The sequence below is a fragment of the Solea solea genome, chromosome 2 (genome assembly GCF_958295425.1).
Source record: "Solea solea chromosome 2, fSolSol10.1, whole genome shotgun sequence".
In the NCBI taxonomy this organism is placed as follows: Eukaryota; Metazoa; Chordata; class Actinopteri; order Pleuronectiformes; family Soleidae; genus Solea; species Solea solea.
In genome coordinates this window covers 36,071,627-36,091,366 of record NC_081135.1, presented here as the reverse complement: position 1 = coordinate 36,091,366, position 19,740 = coordinate 36,071,627, and the positions used below count along the sequence as shown (strand labels likewise).

Genomic DNA, 19,740 nt, shown 5'->3' with positions numbered 1-19,740 from the left:
TGTTCGTCAAACCTGGAAATGTCTTATGTCCACAAACCAAAATGATTAACTTTTAATAATTTCTTTGTTAAGCAAGAGATGCAAGCAAAGAAATGAAGAAAATATTCACATTTAAAAAGCTTAAACAATCTTGAATTCTTGTTTTAATTATGAAAAAACCTAACCGATTATCAAAACAGTTGTCGATTAATTTAGTAATCGATTTATAATCGATTAATCGATTAATTGTTTCAGCTCTAGTCAGAACATGTAGACCGTGGGTCAATGTTCAGAGTCAGAGGATATACGGCGTTTAAAAAAGCGTCTCTCATCCAGGTTTGTGAAGTGCCAACTCTTGTGTAAGCTAGCACGTTTAGCCCGAGCTAGCATCATTAGACCGGAGTGCAGGAGAACCGCGGCTAAAGCTCAGCTGGTTTTGGGGCTCTTTGGGGGTGATAATGCTCAACTAAATGTGCTAGTTTGCCTGTGGAGGAGGAAGGGTTCGATTTAACAGCACTGGTGTGAACGCACACTATAAAAAGGAGAAGTTCTAAACAATACACATGCCAACCTAGTGCGACGTTCAAATACTCTTAACCTAACAGCAAAAAGACACGGATTAAGATTAAGAGCAAATTAATTACCTCTCGTGTTAAAGAGGCGGGACTTCCTGCAGTTGTACACCACTTCCTGTTGACACTGCTCCGACCCGGAGACGACGGCGCGCAGTTGTTCGGCCGACGCGCTGTAGTTGAACGTCATGACGTGAGGTTTCTGCGGCGAGGAGCCGCGCACGGTGACCGGAGCGGTGACGTTGTGACTCACGATCGTCCATACCTTCTCCTCTGGAAGAGAGAGAGAGAGGGAGAGAGAGGGAGAAAAAGAGGCAACTGTCACTGTTAACACCTCACATCTTCCACTGCAAATACATGAACGTGTTAGAAATGGCCTGAACCCTACAGTTCACACCTTTTTAATCTCATTACATAAAACGTGTGGTGGCCTGTTCACAGGTACAGGGCGCCCTCGCCGTGTCCTCGAAATACAAAATGGTTTGTTAGCATAAAATCCACCGTGCCAGACGTCTAAAAATACAACGACATGACAGAGTGCTAGCATTCTGCTCACACCTCACACATGCACTAACCTTTTCACATTAATACATCATCCGTGCTCATTTCTCTGAATACTAAATCACACACACACACCTCCCCCCCCACCGTTTGCATTTTCTGCAGCAAATTCTCAATTGTCACGGAGAGGAGAAAGTGTGTTTACATTTCACTGGTACGTTAAATACGAGATTGGCAGAAATTGCATCAGTTTGAATGAGGCAGCAAAGCTGTCGGTGGATTCGTTTTTTTTCCCTTCACAAAAAAAAAATTCAAGACGAGATAAAAAAGCAGACGACATGTACCGAGCAGCTGTTCTGTTTATTCAACTGTTGAAAATAAGCAGCAGTTGAAGCATGACGCTGGTTAAAAAACACAGGTCATTTTGGTTTTCATCAAAGTTGCCGCGCTTGTGTGTTGTGACGTGATAAACACAACACAACACACATTAAAAAAATCAATCTGTTGGCCAAGATTATGATAGTGAAAGCAAGGCCTGTATGTTACTGATATAAATGTGGATGATGTCATTTTGTGAGGTGTTTACATCGCGCAACAATGACAGAGCGGGAACTTTTCTCAATTACCTGGGATTTTTGAAACACCGTGGCGCATTTCTGCCGAAAATTGGGTGAAAGAAATTACTTCTTTCACCAAAAGAAGTATCTACTCGCAATTAGGGACGTTTCATACTACCAAGAACTCTAGAGGGGCGGGGCTGTGTGCAGAAGAACGCTGATTGTTGGGTAAATAAATTCCTGGAAATGTTGGTGGAAAAGGGAGCTTATTTCAGCTTTAATTTAACGCAGGAGACTCAAATGCAAATGACCCTGGGGGCCATTGAGCATCTAGTCTGGTCAGGAGGGGCCCGGTCAAGCGAAAAGCCGTCAAACTTTTTGGGGAAAATGGCACTGTCATGCAATTTTTATGACGCTATTTTTTATTTTGGCCCGAGTGTGAGACGTCTGATTTAAAGAAATCTAGACAACGTGACAAACTACAGATGAACACATACTGTGATTAGAACAGTGGGGACTGACCAAAACAGTATTGTTGTCGTAAATAACACTGTTGCAGACGTGTGTCATACTTGCTGTGAGAGCTCAGTTTACGCGTGAGTCACGCGAGGCGTTCTGTGTTCTTGGCGAAACCATCTGCGTCGCTGGTGACATTTCACACATGTTTGCAGATTTGCAACGCCACAAACAGACACTATGTAATAAGACAATGTTTCCATGTGTCGTATATTAGACGACATACGTTGCATACGCTCGACTAAAAGCTCCCCGAAAACAAACCGAGGAGACAGGGAGTCTGAATTGGAATTTCTGACTCATTCTTAAAGCACAATTTACCTTCAAGCAGCAGCCAACAGTCTGTATGATAACATCAGATTAAGACTCCATCTTATTTCCATCCTCACTCAATATTCATTTTGAGGATTTTGTGTTTACTCTGCCTTAGAGGAAATCCCTCTCCGCTTTGTGATTGATTATTCACATAAGGTTGTGAGGCTTATAGTTATTTACATCTCTAATAGATTCTTTAATTGAGGTCAAGCTGAGGCATATCTGCTGCTGCTGGGGGTGAGTCGGCAAACAGGAAACGCTGGAGCAGTCGATGGCGGCGCTCTCCACTGGAATGACATCACAGGGACGTTAACCTTGAAGAGGACACTGACGAAAGTTGTGACAGCTAACTGATGAACGCTGTCACAAGTGAACTGGCAACGTTGTGTCCTATATATGCGACGGGGACTGGGAATCGGGCCACATCCCGCCGCATGTCCGTCAAACGCCACGGCTCCCCGCGTCACGGTTCACGCGAGTCCGAGCAGAGTGCCTTCAAAAAGCAACATGTCTGACAGGGCCAATAAAAAGAGAGACACGGACCTGGTTTCAGAGCCAAATACAGTCAGGAAGACTGTTGTTGTTGTTGTTGTTGTTGTTGCTCTTTTGAAATGAAACGGATGGAAACAGATAATTAATTCATGCCAAATTTTGCATTAAACATGTATGTGTTTGGCAGAGGTGGATTTACATAAATCAAAAGGCTACTAAAGTGGATGGAAGCTGTTCTCCCTGTAAAGTGTTGAATTCAGGTGTTTCAGTCTGGCTTTGGGCTCTCGGATCCTGATCTCCAATGAAGGACAATCTAAAGTCTTCAGCACACCGAGACATTTGGACGCCAAAACGCTATGCTTCCAAGACCCCTTTCCATTCCAATATGACTGTGTCCCCATTGCACAAAGCCAGGACTATGAAGACAGGGTTTGACTTTGAGTTTTGCTGTTGAAGAACTTGACTGGCCTGCACAGAACCCCCCCCATCGAGCAACATTGGGAGGAACTGGAACAGCCTGACCTCGTCAATGTTCTACAAAATGAATGAATGGACACAAATTCCCATAGAAACACTTCAAAATCTTGAGGAAAGTCTTCCAAGAAGAGTGGAACCTATGGAACCAAATCCATATGACAGTACTGTATGTATTTTAATATGTCATTACTGTCCCTGTTGGGGTAATGGTCAGGCGTCCAAATACTTTTGTCCATATACGGCAGTGTATATGTTGTATACAGAGCTGAGATGTTTTTGTCCCGAAAGTGTGTCTTACCTCGACGCAAGAACACACAGAAAAGCTCTGAAAACTTTAATTAAAATTCCTTAAGATGAGGAAGTGAAGTAGAGAAGAAGCACAGAAAGAAGGTGAGGCCGCAGTACCACTGATATGCTGCTGTTCCCATCATGGTACGGTATGATTTGGAATGGTAAAGCCCTTGGTCAGTCCTTGGTTGCGTTCTTTGCCTGAGAACAACACCTTTACTTGGTGGGTGGGGACATCCAGTAGCTCTGACTATTGTGGGTGGAGCCAGTCTAGCTCCACCCTCACCATACCATACCATTTTACTCTGGTACCCCAAGGGAAGGGTGCCAAAAAAATGGAACTGGGTTAGTCTGTGCAAACACTGACTAACAACAATGTTCAGTTGCTTTGGTCCTCACTAAAGCATAATATGTCTGTATGAGTGTGTGTTTGGCTCCTCCAGTGGACAGAGCAGAGAATGTTTGATGAATTTTTCATGTTCCGCAACCTTATTCTTAAACACTTGGCCACTTTTAAAAAAAAAAAATCATTCAACTTTGGTAAGTGTGGTTAAGAAAGCCATTTTTCTGTGGGGGTGACAGAGTCAGAGGAGATATTCCTTCCCCAGTTTCACTCACCATCAATCTGCACAAGTCAAGTGTAATGGCAATGCGCCGATAAGTTGGTAACCGGGACTCGGCGTTCCGGGGGGCGAGTGCACGGACGGAATGTCGGATTACGGCACGTAGTACATTTTCATTGTAAAATCTCCACTGAAGCTCCGCAAGACCTGATGTGATTGCCTGCACTTCCAAGGTGTACAGTGATAAACGTCAGGTTGCTACGGCAACCGTTTCAGTGTTACAAAGGACATGGTTATCCTCCTCCTTTTCCTTCATCACGTAGAGAATTGGGATTTAAATCTGCTTTAACTCGGCCGACTTCCATCAGGTCTTGCAGCATCTTGTTCATCAGCCCATCTTTGTTGTCGCTGTGATATTTACAAATCTCTTCTCCTGCCATTCTGTCAGCTGTCAAATTCAGTGATTCACTCCACACCAACCCCCTCTCCCCCGCCACCCTCCGCATTCTGAGCCCACTCTACTTTCTTCTTGTCTATTATGACAAAATTATAGTGAATTTTGCTCAATTCTCAATTGCAGTCACTCCTGATAGAAGTCAAAGAGGATGTCAAAGTAGGACGTTTTAAGGCAAGTCCAGTGAACTAACTGAGGAAATAATCAGTTACCGAATCACTTAAAATAGCCCAAAAACCAGTGGGATTTAGTGAAGATGGACTGGGATCATCGTTCATCAGTAACCCCTGATGAAAATAAAGAGATCGGCGAGAGAAACAGACTTTTACACCTCCTCTGGTCTCTGATTCAAGCTTTGTTGAACTGTGGCCCATGATTTTGACATGTGGGCGGAGCAAAAGAGGGATAAATATAAACAAAGACATATGTGGGCGGAGCTTAAAATACATGTTTTTCTTTCATACAAGGATATTGCAGACTCGCTTTCTCAGCTTTTAATTGTTATGTTTTATTGGTATAACTTTCAACTGTATAATTTCCTTTATTATTTTTGCCAAAAATTACTTACTTTAATAAAGTTTTTTTTTGCACTTTTTTAAAGAGTTATATGTATAGATAGAGTTTGTTCCACCTGTCCCTGCATTGCAATGTTAATCTTTCATGTAAATTTAAAAACTTTAATGTATATTTTTCTTGCAGTCCGGGCTACTACAGCTTTAAATTGATGTGTAAATCAAATGATGAGTGAAGTATTTTGGGGTGTCACTGTTGGACATTTTATTCACTTGTGTTTCCTGTTTCCTGTTTTACTTTGTAGGTTATTTCCTCACGTGTCCATTTACTACCTGCCATCGTGCTCTGTGACTGCCTCTCCTGCCCTGATGTGTCTCATCTCTGTCCACTGTCCCTCCCTCACGTAGTAAGTTCCTCTCGCTCTCTCTCTCTCTGCTCCCACTCGCCTTAAGCCGACTTCACACTGTGCGATTTTGGTGCCGTTTCAGCAGAAGACGACTCTATCTTTGGTCGCGCCTGGAAGAAAAGTCTGACGGTGTCAGAAATTTAGGGATTTCTGACAACGGGGCAGACGATTAGCAATGAAGTCAATTCAAAGCAGCAATATTGGCCAATCTTCGTTCAAGTGTTGGTCTGTGGGATTAAATCTCATAAATAAAACACAGACGTCCGGATATTGAGTGAAACTAAGCAAGTAAAAAGGAGGCGGGGGTGAGCTTTGTCTGAGGGAGAGTCCCACAGTCTGAGAGTTTTGAAACCCAGTGCTGCAGATAATTAAAAGTCAAATGTCAGCGCATCTTCAAAACTCAACACATTGCCACGAAAGCACAGAGCGAATGTGTGTGCGTGAGGCGCAGAGCGCAGTTTGCAATGATTTTATTGACTCTTTGCCCTTTTTCTTTCCTATTCCGTTAGGGGAAGGTGAATGATTTCACCTTGAGGCGCGCGTTCATATCAGGACATGCTACTTTATTCCAAAACCAAAAAATCAATGGACAAACTTGTGTTAAATTTCATTTGGATGAATACTAACGCGTTTGCTGGAGGCCACAGTCGGGTGAGGACAATGCTGCTCAGACAAAAAGACAGGTGGAATTTTGATAACTTTCATGGTTTCCCACTTTTTATATTGTCCCTTTTTCTGTAGCACCATTGAAAAAAAAAATTACACAACTTAGTGACAAAGTGCAGTGAAAGTCACAGCAGATTAATGTTTCCATGGGGATTAATGGTGTTGTCTTTAATGACCACATGCTCTGATGAAAATTGCAGCCTGTAGAGGCCACTGCTGGGCCTTAAGACTAATCTGTTTGAACTGTAATCTTGTCATGACAATTTGTTTTTCATCCGAGAAGCTTGTATGTGGCTGGATTCAGTGGAAAAAAATGAAAGGCTCATCATCCTTCTTGCGGCTAACACGTCCGAGGGCCTTGTGGATTACTTAGTGCGGGAGGATGTTGCATAAACATTAGGGCTGCCGGTCAATTTAAGTATTTAATGGCAATTAATCGCATGATTTTCCATCGTTAACTCACGATTAGTTGCACATTAATCACACGTATTTGACCTGTTCCAAGTGTAAATTAAAGGCATATTTTTCAAAACCTTTAACACTCCTGTCAACATGGAAGTGGGCAAATATGCTCGCGTTAAGCACAACATCGTATGTTTATCATCGTTGCCACATTTCAAAATGAGAAATATGCTTAAGAATGACCTCAAAGCGACTTGATTATTTAAAAGAAATGCTGAAATCATAAAAACTCAAGCTCTGTGAGCAACAACAGATGTAACATTACATGGTAAAACGATCATTCCTCCATTATAACTTTATAATAAGCAGTGCATCTATTAGCACCAGCAGCAACAAGCGTGTAGTTAGTGTGTGTTTGCAGAAGTGCTGCAATTTACGAGGGTCAGTGAATGCATCTCGCAACTGCTCCTCTGAGGTCAACACACTGAAGACCATGCAAAACTGAAGATGATTTACGAGGGTCATTGAATGCAACTTCTAAGCTCAACACACTGTGGACCTTGAGGTCATTGAATGCATCTTGCATTCTTTGCTTTCTGTCACTGTGAGTTTGAATGGAACACTAACACTGTTTCTTGAAACTAACTACACAGTCCACTTTTATTTATTTATTGAAACAGTTTTGGTTTTTTATCAGGAGGGTGTGCATTAATCAGTGTAAATTTTTGTATAATAAATATGTAAACTGTCATTTTTTGTTCCCCTTTTCATTTTGGAAATCTAGTGGAAAAACATACTGTATTAAGACACTCAAGTGATGCAGTGTAAGCACATTGACATTTGCAAGAAGACAATTGACATACCACGGATAAACTCTAAGGAAGTGCCCTGAGTGAGCGTAATGATGACTTATTGGACGGTTGCAGCTACTGTGGTATGGATCAATGCAGATTGATCTTTAAGTGACTCGACTTTCTGCCAGTGCTCAGCGAAACACACACACACAAAAGTAAAGAACAAGGAGTGAAGGTGACAACATGGGGAGCACAGTGATCTCACCTGTCATGTTGCAGTACACCTGCGCGGGCCCCAGGGGACCACTCCCATCTGGATCAATGGAGTAGAAGCCGGAGGAGCTGCCAATCAGCTTGTACGCCTCGCAGGACGCCTCGTAGATGGCTGCGGGGAGCAGAGCGAGGACAGGCGTCAGTCACTCACGTTACCACAGACTTCTCCCAGCTCAGTCACGCACACATATTTATGATATTTATTGTTTTCACACTTTTTTTCCCTGGGTGTTGGTGACATATGTTGCTGTTCAATCTATATATATACACACACACACATACATATATATACACATATATATATATACACACATATATATACATATATATACACATATAAGTGTAAGTAAGTGTTCTAACTGAATGCAGATTTTTTTTTGTAAATTAATTATTATTCCATACTCCATACATTTTAAATTAAAATAATGTGAAGAAAAATAATTATTTTAAATTAATGTGCAAATCTTCATTCAGGAACACATTAGATAACACAAATAAGTATTATTAGATGATAATACGCAAGTGTTATGATGATGTTTTACAGTAGGGGTGACCTGGGGGCCATTGAGTGTAAAATAGTGCAACTTTTTGAGGAAAAAAAGATATCGAAATAATGATATTATGATGATATGTCGCATCATTTCAAAATCAAAGTGTTTCTTTTGATAAGGAACGACAAATAGTTCACAACATAAACGTATTTATGATACAAAATGATTGAGAAAAGTGATTATAACTTGATATTAAATGGCGAGCCACATGAAAAGTAAGTTCAGCCAGTTTGTTTTAGTCTTTACTGTCATTACTGTGTTTTTGCAAGTCACTTCTATGTGCTGTATTATTATAATTTTATGTACTTTCACCCTGTAAACCATCTTTTGGAACCCTTATTTGTTATCATCATTAATTTAAAACATGCATCGGGCATCGGAAAAACAGACACCAGCTCTTATGACTACCACAGTTATACAGCAGCCGATTTAACACTTCAAAGGCAACAGCTGACTTCATTCTTTTTTTTTTATAATTCCCGTCTCTAAAATTCCAACTGGAGCCTCGGGAGTTTATCAGGTGTAGCTACATTGATAAATCCATAAACTAATGTTGACTCTGGTTATTTGTTATAATGTCTCCATTGTTGAATAATTAATGTTTCCAGCTTGCTGGTGTACATGCACACACTTCATACAGCTGAAGAGGTTCTTATCCAAAGAAACGGCACAGATTTTGCGCCGTGTTGCCTGAAAGAGGCAAAACATTATCTCTGAGTCACATCCTGTTATAACGTAACCCAGTTCATTTATGTTTTATTGATGGTGTTGTGGAAAAAAACCATGATTTTGGAACCCTTGTGCATTATTTGATTTGTATTTTTGGGGTTGGTATTCATTTAATAAATATGAATATGAACATAAATCTTTAAGGAGTTATCATTTAATTGCAGTTGTCTTACTGTCCTAATCCACTTAATCCAATCCAGACTGCTTTCCCATTAACGACTGAAGTTTCCGGTACGTTCTCTAAAGGTTGTATGAAGGTTGTGACAAAGTAAAGTTCTGGGAGCCTTCAGAGAACGTTCTATAAAGGTTGTGACAAAGTAACATTCTGGGAACCTTTAGAATACGTTCTCCAAAGGTTGTATGAAGGTTTGACAAAGTAACATTCTGGGAACCTTTAGAGAACGTTCTATTAAGGTTGTTTCAAGGTAGTGGAAAGTTAACGTTGGGGGAACGTTCTGGGAACCTTCAGAGAACGTTCTCTAAAGGTTGCATAAAGGTTGTGACAAAGTAACATTCTGGGAACCTTCAGAGAACGTTCTCTAAAGGTTGCATGAAGCTTGTGACAAAACAACATTCTGGGAACCTTTAGAGAACGTTCTCTTAAGGTTGTTTAAAGGTTGTAGAAAGGTAACATTAGTGGAACATTCTGGGAACCTTCAGAGAACGTTCTCTTAAGGTTGCATGAAGGTTGTGACAAAGTAACATTCTGGGAACCTTTGGAGAACGTTCTACAAAGGTTGTTTAAAGGTTGTAGAAAGGTAACATTAGTGGAACATTCTGGGATCCTTCAGATAACGTTCTCTTAAGGTTGCATGAAGGTTGTGACAAAGTAACATTCTGGGAACCTTTGGAGAACGATCTATAAAGGTTGTTTAATCGTTGTAGTAAGGTAATGTTAGGGGAACGTTCTGGGAACCTTTAGAGAACGTTCTCTTAAGGTTGTATAAGGTTGTGACAAAAGTGGTTAAAAACTAACGTTAGGGGAATGTTAGGAACACTTTCTATGGCAACCACAGGAGAACTTGAGGGGGGAACCTTGAGGGAACGTAACCAGAACTTCCTGGGAACCAAAAATCACTCTGAATGATGATGATACTGAATCATCAACAGTGAATGATAGATCGTCTCCACACTCTCAGAACTTCACAGACTTGTGTCTGAGGTTGGAAGACGGCATCTGCGGGTGAAGATGATGACAGTCGTGGTGGGAAAACCACGTCTATTTTTAAGTCAGCAGATGCTGTTTGTCAGTCATATTCGCACCAACGTGCAAAAAACACTGCATTTGCCTGCATATAAACAAGTGCTCAGTATTCTGGTGAACACACGGCGACTTTTGGAATCGGCGGGGGAACAACTGCGACATGAAAACTCCACGTCGTCTAAAAACTGTTAAAAAACTATTAAAGAATGAAGCAAAAGAAAGAAAAAAAGAAAACGTTGTATAAGGTCATGTCAGGTTTTTTGCGCTTTGGCTCTCGGCGGCACGTAGCGACGTTACGAGCGAGACAGGAAAGGATGTGTGCGCTGAATCAAATGACACAGCTCAGTAGAGCCGGAATAAATGGAAGAGTGCGGCGGCTGCAATCGCGGGGTTTGAGACAAGGTGCTGAAATGAACTTGAGACAAACTGCTCACAGTTGTGACAGGTCGCTCCCGAGTATCCTGTTCCCGAGCAGTCGCAGGTGAAGGAGCTCCACGTCTGAGCGCAGCGGCCTCCGTGTTCACACAGGTTGGGGAGACACCTGCCAAAGCAAAGTGTTAGAAGTTAATTATTTTTTATTCTTTGAAAAAAAAAAACAGTGATTAGTCATCACAGAATCTTAACAGTACAGAAGTAGAGAGATTAGGAGTGTTAGTGATTCATCGTGTAAACACTGGTATCGGCGAGGATAATCATCATGTTTACTGTCATCGGCGCAGGCGACAACCGCCAAAGAAGTAAACTTATGATTAAAGGTTATTCTGCAAAATTGCATGATCGAATTTATGACTGACGGATTAAAGTGAGAATTCGGACTCTTTTTTCCATAATTCTGAGTTTTTTCTTACAATCTGAAATTAAAGGGGGAATTCTTTAAACTTTAAACTCAGAATTTTGACTTTTTATTCTGAATTTTCTACAATTAAAGAATGAAAAATCAGAATTATGGGTGTCCCCAAAAGGCAAGTAAAAAGAGAAATTAGGATTATTTTTTTCTGGGTTTTTTTGGAGGGAAAAGTGACATAATAATAAAAAAAAGTCCACATTTCATGAATCCTATGTTTCCATATGAAATATTTACAAAGGAGCCATTAAAGTGTGAGGAAAGTTTTTCCTCACACTTTACAGTCATCATCTTCAGATAGTGACGGTTCGATGGCACACCTGGTGGCCACAATAAGTATAACAAAACAAAGGTGTAAATTCTTATTAAAATAGAATTCAATCAATTTCAGCTGTAAAATTATTGCGTTTTCATCGTTTACTGACGTTTAGTATTTGAGGTTATTTTACACATTCATTTCTGTGACTGAATTTGTGATTTTTGAAAAGGAATCGACATCAATTATTGTCCAAATTGTTATTGTAAATATCACCAGTGGTCCAGAAATTCATGATAACACAGTGAAATGAAGATTTAAGATAAACAGTTCAGTTATTTGTTTTTCTGTTTTCCTGCTACAAATAGCTGTATATCAGATTTCTCATCAGTATCATTGTAGAATTTCACATCTGGAATCAGTGCATCGTGAACTAAAACTGTTTATTATTTCTCTTGACAGTTGATTGTTTTAGCACTGGTTCAAACCAGATGGTCTTTTGTCTTTAATTGACTGTTACAGTACAGTATTACAATGTTACGTCTTCTGGTCCCAAAGCTGATCTCGTCTATATCACATAAACACGACCCTTGTTCTTTTGTTTACTGTAATGAAAAACAGCTTCTGAACTCCACCCCTGTCGTCCACAAACAAAAATAACAAGAATAATAATAAAAATCCTAATAATTTGCCTTTCCTTCACGTTCCGTGTGGCTACGTTACAAAAAACCGTGAAACGTTTCATATTGTGTCCTTGTCTCAGTGTGTGGAGAGAAAAAACAAAACCCCTCCCCGATGTGCCGCAGTGTTTGTCTAAAAATGAAAGCGTCACTGTCACCTTCAGAGCAGAATGCCCGTTAATGGGATTTCACCACAATGAGCGCTTCACAGAAAAAAAAATTTTTTCAAACCGCCACCATTCTGATTAATAGTCCCTTCCTCGAGCCTCCTCCAGTTTCACATAATTGCCAGCCTTTGGAGCGTGCATCTATAATTTCATACACTTTCATCTCTCACCTATTAACTGCAGTGGAGTGGGCCAGCCGCAACACAGATAAGGTTGCACCCGCTGGTTTAATTACCATCAAGCTATTTTCTCTTCTTGTGTTCATAAGTGCCCTTACAGGTCAGGAAATTACAGCAGCCAACTCACCTAAGTTTGCGCTAACCGCAAATTAAGGCACGAGATTTAATTACATGCGCGGCGAGAAAATTAATGCAGGAAAAAAAATATATGATGCGGTCATTATTTCAAACAGCACAACACGGGGACATCAACACCATAATTGCACAGAAACAACAGGAAACGGGGAAAACAAGAATATCATGTAGACGTGTTTGTTTTCATGTTGTCTCTCGCACATTTCTCGCGAAATAAATGAAGTTAAATTACAACAATATTTAAGAATAGTTGCCTAACCTTTTTAGATTCCACTGTGTTTTCTCGACCCTTAAAGGAATATAGATGATATTGGGACTCATCAATAACTAACGTTTTAAAAAGTAATAAAGGTTCATTAGATTTGTGGACCTAAACGAAATGTAGCATGTATTTATTATAATAAAAAAAACATTAGTGAATGTCAAAAATCACTGCAAAAACTACACAAACAAGTGGGATTGAAGAGGAAATTGGCGAATTTACTGTCTCTCTTGATAAGATAAGCAAAAATAGCTCAGATAATCCAGCTGTACTCATATCAACTCATCACCAAACAACAGGAAACCAATGTTAGCATGTCGCCGGTAAAGTAAAGGAAACATTTAACGTGTAATGTGAACAGATGGTGGTCATGTGATCAAAAAATTCATAACGAAATGACAACTTGTCATTAGAGTAAATAATCTCATTGAGATTTTAGACATTTCCTTAGCTAAATGTTGCAGATTAACGCATGTTTTCAGGGATTTTCATTTTAACTGATCTACAGATCGGCATTGTTGGGTTATATTCTTGTGTCGGAAATGTCAAGAAATGTTCAACGTGTAACAGTCTATGTTTGCAATAGTGTACTTTATCACTTGTTTTTCTACATGTGTAAATGAAGACGAGCTCAGTCTTAACTTAAACCAACTGCATTAACCAACTTTAAAATTCTGTTTCTATGGAACATCCTCAGTTTATTGATGACGACATCCTTTCTGGTATGTAAGGGCCACCGTAGTTTGGAAAGAGGAAGGCTGAACCTTGGCGTCCTCCATTTTTTTTCCATCTGCAGTTGTTTGCAACTCTGTTTCCAAACTACGTTTGATATCTCACATTAATCTATGAGGCTCTTAAAGGATGAGCAAACATTAGACTGAAGTATAAAAGATGTTTGCTTCTCTGCTTGGGGGGGAAAAATAAACAATAAACAAAAAAAAAGCCCATCTCATTCTATTGTTCTGTCATTTCCTACAGTGCAGCTCTTCGCCTACTGACACCGCAGACTGGCAGCGCTGTTGTGTTTGCATATCCTCCGACAGCGAACAATCTGGCCTTTAAAAAAAAAAGAGGGCGGTTTGAAATCTGACAGAGAAGAGATTCTCCTCGAGGGCGAACACAAGGCGGGGAAGAAAATGGCAGTTTGCATGTTTTGTCTCGTCGCTTTAAATGTTCCCAGTCACACGTCGACATCCGCAGACCTCGTAAGGTCTGCCAAACTCATTCGCCGGGCCCACAGCTGTGCGGGGTAATGAGGGATAGCGTGCCACACAGGACAGTGGGGAAGCAGCTTGTTAGCATAGCCCTCTGCCAGTGAAGGTGTTACCGAGTTTCTGCTGCAATTTAATTGGCTGATCCTGTCAGCATGTTTGTCTCTGTAGGACAAGATGTCAGTGACTTTCAGGCTGCTCTGTAGACAACACACTGCCATCCGCAAATTAACCATGCAGGCATGAATAACTCTGCTGCCAACTCGGATAATGTTTCTGCTTCTTTTTTCCTCTTCACTTTTTCCTCTGTTGTTTTGTGTATCAAGAGTTTTTCCTCCAAAAAAGTGTGGTCTAATTAAATAAGAGCGTAAATAAAAAAGGAAAATATTCGCTGTACCTATCTCTGATGTTGCACGTGTCGAACTGGAGCTCGTTATAGTTTCCCAGCGTTCCTTGCTGCACGTGGCTGAGATTCATCGGCTGGCTGTTGATGATTATGAGCCGCACGCATCCCTGGAAGGTCGGGGTCGAGACCTGGCAGTCCACGGAGGGGCAGCCTGGATGGAAACCACACACATGACATAACCACGGTTAGTTTTTCACCGATTTCACGGGGACTGTATACAAGACATTCATTCCACAAACATTCATCAATATTTTTCATGCTACTGACGGAGAAATCAGTTGTTGTTTTGGGTCTTTGCGATCCGATCCATGCTAACTGGAGGCACAGTTTGGCTGGCTCGGGGGTGAATGCCGATTAATCTGATTCCCATTGGTCGAAAAAGGTGTTTTGTGAGTAAGAATTCTATAGACCGTGTATAAAAAAAAGATGTAGTCCCGTTTTTGTGTTTTAAAGTTCACAAATGTCAACAGAACCCATTGGATGAGCATGTCCATGTGGGCTCCATCCATAAGTGTTGACAATATGCGTCCCAAGCGGGTTTCCTCTGTGATTTCCATGGTGGTCCCACCCTTGTTTGAGCACTTCAAGCTCATGCCCACTTAGTACACTTCCCAGGCTATATGAGTACTAAGTGGGTCCCATATGGTTTCAGTAAGATGGGTTGCAAATAGGCAGCCCATGTAAGCAAAGATGGGTGGGGGCCACCATGGACAAAGCCCACTTCGGACCTATATGGTCAACCCAGATATAAACCTTATGGGACCAAGTGGTACTGTTCCATTTTTGGTACCCTTCCCTTGGGGTACCAGAGTTAATGGACCGGCTCCACCCAAGGTAACTCCTTGCAACTGGTGTTTCTTCAACACCCGCTGTCTTTTCTCATACAAAGCTTGACGTCTTGTTGAGACGAACAGCCACAAACCAAACAGGGAAAAAAGAGCTTCTGGATGTCCTCTATTGCGTTGTCTGTTGTGTCTCTTTTGTTGTTGAACTGGTACACCCCGCCTACCAAGTAGAGGTACTGTTCTCATGCCTGACCGAGGCCTTTACTGTACCAAACCCAACTGTACCATGATGGAGACACAGCTTTAGACATGCTAGCTGGGAGCTATCAATCACACCCATGTCCAACCAGAAGTGACATGCTTTATTTCCCTCTAAATGGGAATATCCATCAATCTTCTACCGGGTTGCACGGGGGAGGGGAGCTGTGCCAATCTCAGCTGACATGGTGCGATAGACAGGGGGTCACACGCTGGACAGATCGCCGGTCCATCACAGAGACAAACAACCACCCACTCTAACACTCACACCTATTGTCAATTAAGAGTGTCCAATTTGACCTAATCCCCATATTGGATGTGTTTGGACTGTGGGAGGAAACCAGAGAACCCGGAGAAGTCCACGCACACGGGGAGAACATGCTAACTCCCTGCAGAAAGGGCTAACCACTACACCAACTGCGTGTGGCCCTAAATGGGAATATAATCTACAAAATGTACATTCTGTGCCATTGAAGAAGGTCGTGCAACGTGAGTGGCACATAACTCTTCAGGAAAATATTCATTAACATGTAAGTGTGAAGTGAAAAGTATAGGCTAACAATGGCTAACTGCTACGTCCGTGACACTTCCTGGACTCCACCCACCTCCAAAGTAGAAGTTGCCCCTGGTTTCCACCTGTTCCCACAGCTCAGTGGTGGAGCGCGGCTCGCCGTCCACCGTCAGGGCGATGTGTCGATCCCTCGTGTCCAGACTCACCGAGTGCCACAGTCCGTCGCTGACTCTGAGGCCTGCGAGAGAAGAAGAAGAAGAAGATTGCACATTTGTTGAGTTGCTGGTGTAACAAGAAAGTTATTTGTCGTTGCCCCCCCGAGGCTGTGAAGAATCTCTACCTCTGCAATCCTGTTTCATCGGAGTGTGACAAAGTCATCGTGCGAGAGCTTCTTTTTTTTTTTCACCAATTTCTTATTTATTTATCACTGGAGAAGCAGTCTCTTTTTCTTGATGATGAATTTCACCCATGTTTGTGTTTAATTAGAGATGCACTTTTGAAAGTGATATTTATTTTTCATAATACCTGCCAACTGTGTCAACAACCAACCCCCCCCCCCCCCCCCCCCCCCCCCCCCCCGCCCTCTCAGGAGCAGTTCCTTTGCAGTGTTGTTCCCCACATCACTCACAGTTGGACAAATAAAAAACTCCCCCTCCTTCCTGTCATGGAAAACACTTGCGTGCATATTTTATCACGTAGAATAAGTTAAAGTGTAAATGAGGCAGAGTGTTTCTGATGGCGGCGCTGTGATGTTTGCTCAATGGCGCCAAAAAAACGGCACTCATTAATGTTTTCCTTTCTACATTTCAAATGGGATCATTCGCACCTTTTACTTAATTGCATTACTTTTTTTTTGCACAAAAGTTTTTGCACATTATAAGCTGTGTGCAGTATATACACCTCGATTAATTCTTTTGTCAATTAATCAAATTTGTTTCATAATTTTTTCATCAAAAAGACTAAATACAGGTTATTATTCACTGTTTTAAATGTGTTCTCTCATACTTTGTCTGTTTCCTTTGTCTTTTACCATTTTTATAAATTAAATATCATTTGAAAAATAACGTGTGAGATATCGATCGTTCCTCAAACCACAGATATATTATTTCATGCCACACAGCAGCAAAGTAACCACAACAAAGTTACATATACATTCACTTAAACGTAAAAACACCTTTTCTGTCTGTTTCTTTTATGCAGAATGCTGCCATTTATTTCCATTTATAACAACGTGTGCTTAATTATGTGTCAACACAAATGTAGCTGCATTTATTTGTGAATACCTGTGACCGAAATAAACCCAAACTAAATAAAATTTAATAAATGTAGGAGCCTGAAATCACAGATAATTAATCTGTAATCAATAAAGGCAAATCTCTGGCAGTTATTTACAATTTACTGCACGTTACAATTTAGTTTGATTTAAAAACACTGTAGTTGCATGCGAAATTTGAAATTCGAACAGTATAGAACATATTTAAAATAACATTTGTCTCAATGTCCAGAAACAGGCAAAAAAAATGAAAAAAACTATGTACAGGCATTTTTCCATAACTTTCCTCTGACTCTGATTCGCTGGTTTCCTGAAACATAATAAAAAAATCAGTTTGAGTTCAAACTATACAGACTAGAAGTGCAGCAGACTCTTTGTTGTCTCGAGCGCTCTTTGAAGAAACAATGCATTACATAATAATAATACTATTCATTTAAATGTTCTGGCTCTGGCGACAAAGACGAAGAAGAAGATTCAGCCTAGAAGTGCAGCAGAGGGTGGTTTGAGCGCTCCATTTGAGTATCTTTGAAGAAATAATGTGTTACACAATAATAATATTCATTTAAAGGAATTACTGTGTTAATATTTCTAAATTCTGAAATGAGGCACATTAGCATTCTTACCTGGTGCCACAAAATTGCAGGTTTGTTTTTTTAGAGCAAATCAAGTGACTTTTATTCATTTATTTATTCTTTTAAACAGCCTGACACCAATTTCTATAATCCTCCTGCCAGATTTCTGCTCTTTTTTTTTTTTTTTTTTTTTAAATTAGACTCTTTCAGCCAAAAAGCCCAAACTTATAATTTGACTAAAAAAACACCCTCGCTGCTCACAGCTGAATCTAATATTTTGACACATCGAGGACCCAAAAATCAAGCTGGAAAATCGGTGAAAATTAACAGCGAGTCTTCACAACTTGACCCCCTCAAACCATTTCTTCTCGGCGCCGACGGAGGGGGTGGAAGCCACACCTCCCGCGTTAGTTACCGCCGTGCATTTGCATCCAAATTGAGCCGCGAGTGCCGAGGAAGCTTTGGAGGCGACCCGAGACGCACTCACACTGGGAGTGATTTTTTCTTTTTTTAAGTCTACAATCAGACGTGTCCAAGCTCTTGGGAGAAGTTGAGATTTTCACACAGTCCACTGATGCCTGTCGCTTACAGCGGAACCTTTTATCCCGGAAGAGTGCGAGTGCCTTGGGCACTTTTCTCCACTCCATTGACTATTTCACGGAATAAACAGTGTCGCCGCGAGGGACTGCAGGGCGGGAGTTCCCCCCCCCCCCCCCCCATTTCAGCTCATATATATATCCTGATCCCCCCCCTCGATGTGCTGCTGCTGGCCAAGCGGAAGTGTCATCGCACGATCTTGATCGCAAGTGTCCCGTATCATATCAGTGATCTGCACGAGTATTGCTGAACTGTGAGGAAGAATAAAAGCATTTTCTTCTTTTGACACAACACATCCCGGCTGATGCCCCCCCTGGAAATACACGTGTAATAGTCTCATTCCATTACTGCACCACGCTGCAGCGGCTAATACCTCAAATCCTCGACAGCCCTATAACTGCCAGCAAAATGCAGGCCTAGGCTAAATGAAACAAAAGCTCATATCGGGGCCCGTTGTTGTTGCTGCTGCTGCTGCTGCTGCTGCTGCTCCCCACCGTTTCCGAGCGCGAGAGACAAAAGATGTTTACTTGTGAGAAAATTAAGCTTCTGCTGCTGATGCAGATAATATCTGGGCAAAGGAAGACACGGATCAATATTCTTACCGCACTAATGCTCCCGTGCACTTGCAGCGGTTTTTTATCCAGCGCTGCTAATTGCATTCATCCTTAAAAAATACACTGCTGGGTCTCAGACAACGGAGAACGAGAACAAATAAAAGAGAGAGAGAGAATAAAGACAGAGTGCACTGTTGTGTTTCAAAAGTGATATTTCTGATAAATGGAGGAATGTTTGAAAAAGAGCAGCAGGTTAAATTTAGAAGAGCGACACCATCAGCGGCAACACCATCAGTGACAAATAATCGCAGAGACGTCGCAGCTGCACAGGTTTTTGACATTGCGGGGAGGAGTGTGATCATTCTGTGCTTTCAGAGCAACGTGAGAAAAACTTCACCTTTAATTTCAATTCTCAGGTGGAGCTTTGAAAGTATTTGTGTCTTTGCTGCAATCTTTCTGTGTAGAGCATGTTTTTTTTAAAGTGGGGTTCTATAAGATGCTCCTTATATGGACTTCCTGGTGGGTGCGCGTTTATAGGTCATATATATAAAAAATTAGTTTTAAGTCAAAGTTATGATTCATTTTATACTGCATTTTTTAGTCATGATATAAAGTAGCAAGTAAATGGTGCAGAAGTCCCAAAATGAGACCGTTTTTCTTTTGTTTTTGTTCATAAAAACAAGTGAAAGTTTTTCCAAATTTCATAAATTCAATCCGATTTTAAACATTTTTAAAGCACTGAGTACTTTTTGCTCAGGTGTGTTTATATAGTTGGTGAAAATGGATATAAAAAAGGAT

At 41.1% G+C, this 19,740-nt stretch overlaps 1 protein-coding gene across 2 annotated transcripts in view; it reads right to left on the bottom strand.

The window, feature by feature from the left end:
* The window catches only part of LOC131448236 (contactin-associated protein-like 5), a 120,602-nt gene that overhangs the window by 45,700 nt on the left and 55,162 nt on the right, over window positions 1-19,740 (bottom strand). For both annotated transcript variants that reach the window (XM_058620518.1, XM_058620526.1), the window contains exons 9-13: window positions 16,041-16,184; window positions 14,384-14,543; window positions 10,687-10,793; window positions 7,761-7,880; window positions 624-824 (exon numbers count right to left, since the gene is read on the bottom strand). In XM_058620518.1, the coding sequence (XP_058476501.1) occupies window positions 624-824; window positions 7,761-7,880; window positions 10,687-10,793; window positions 14,384-14,543; window positions 16,041-16,184 (732 nt within the window). The remainder of the gene's footprint in view (window positions 1-623; window positions 825-7,760; window positions 7,881-10,686; window positions 10,794-14,383; window positions 14,544-16,040; window positions 16,185-19,740) is intronic.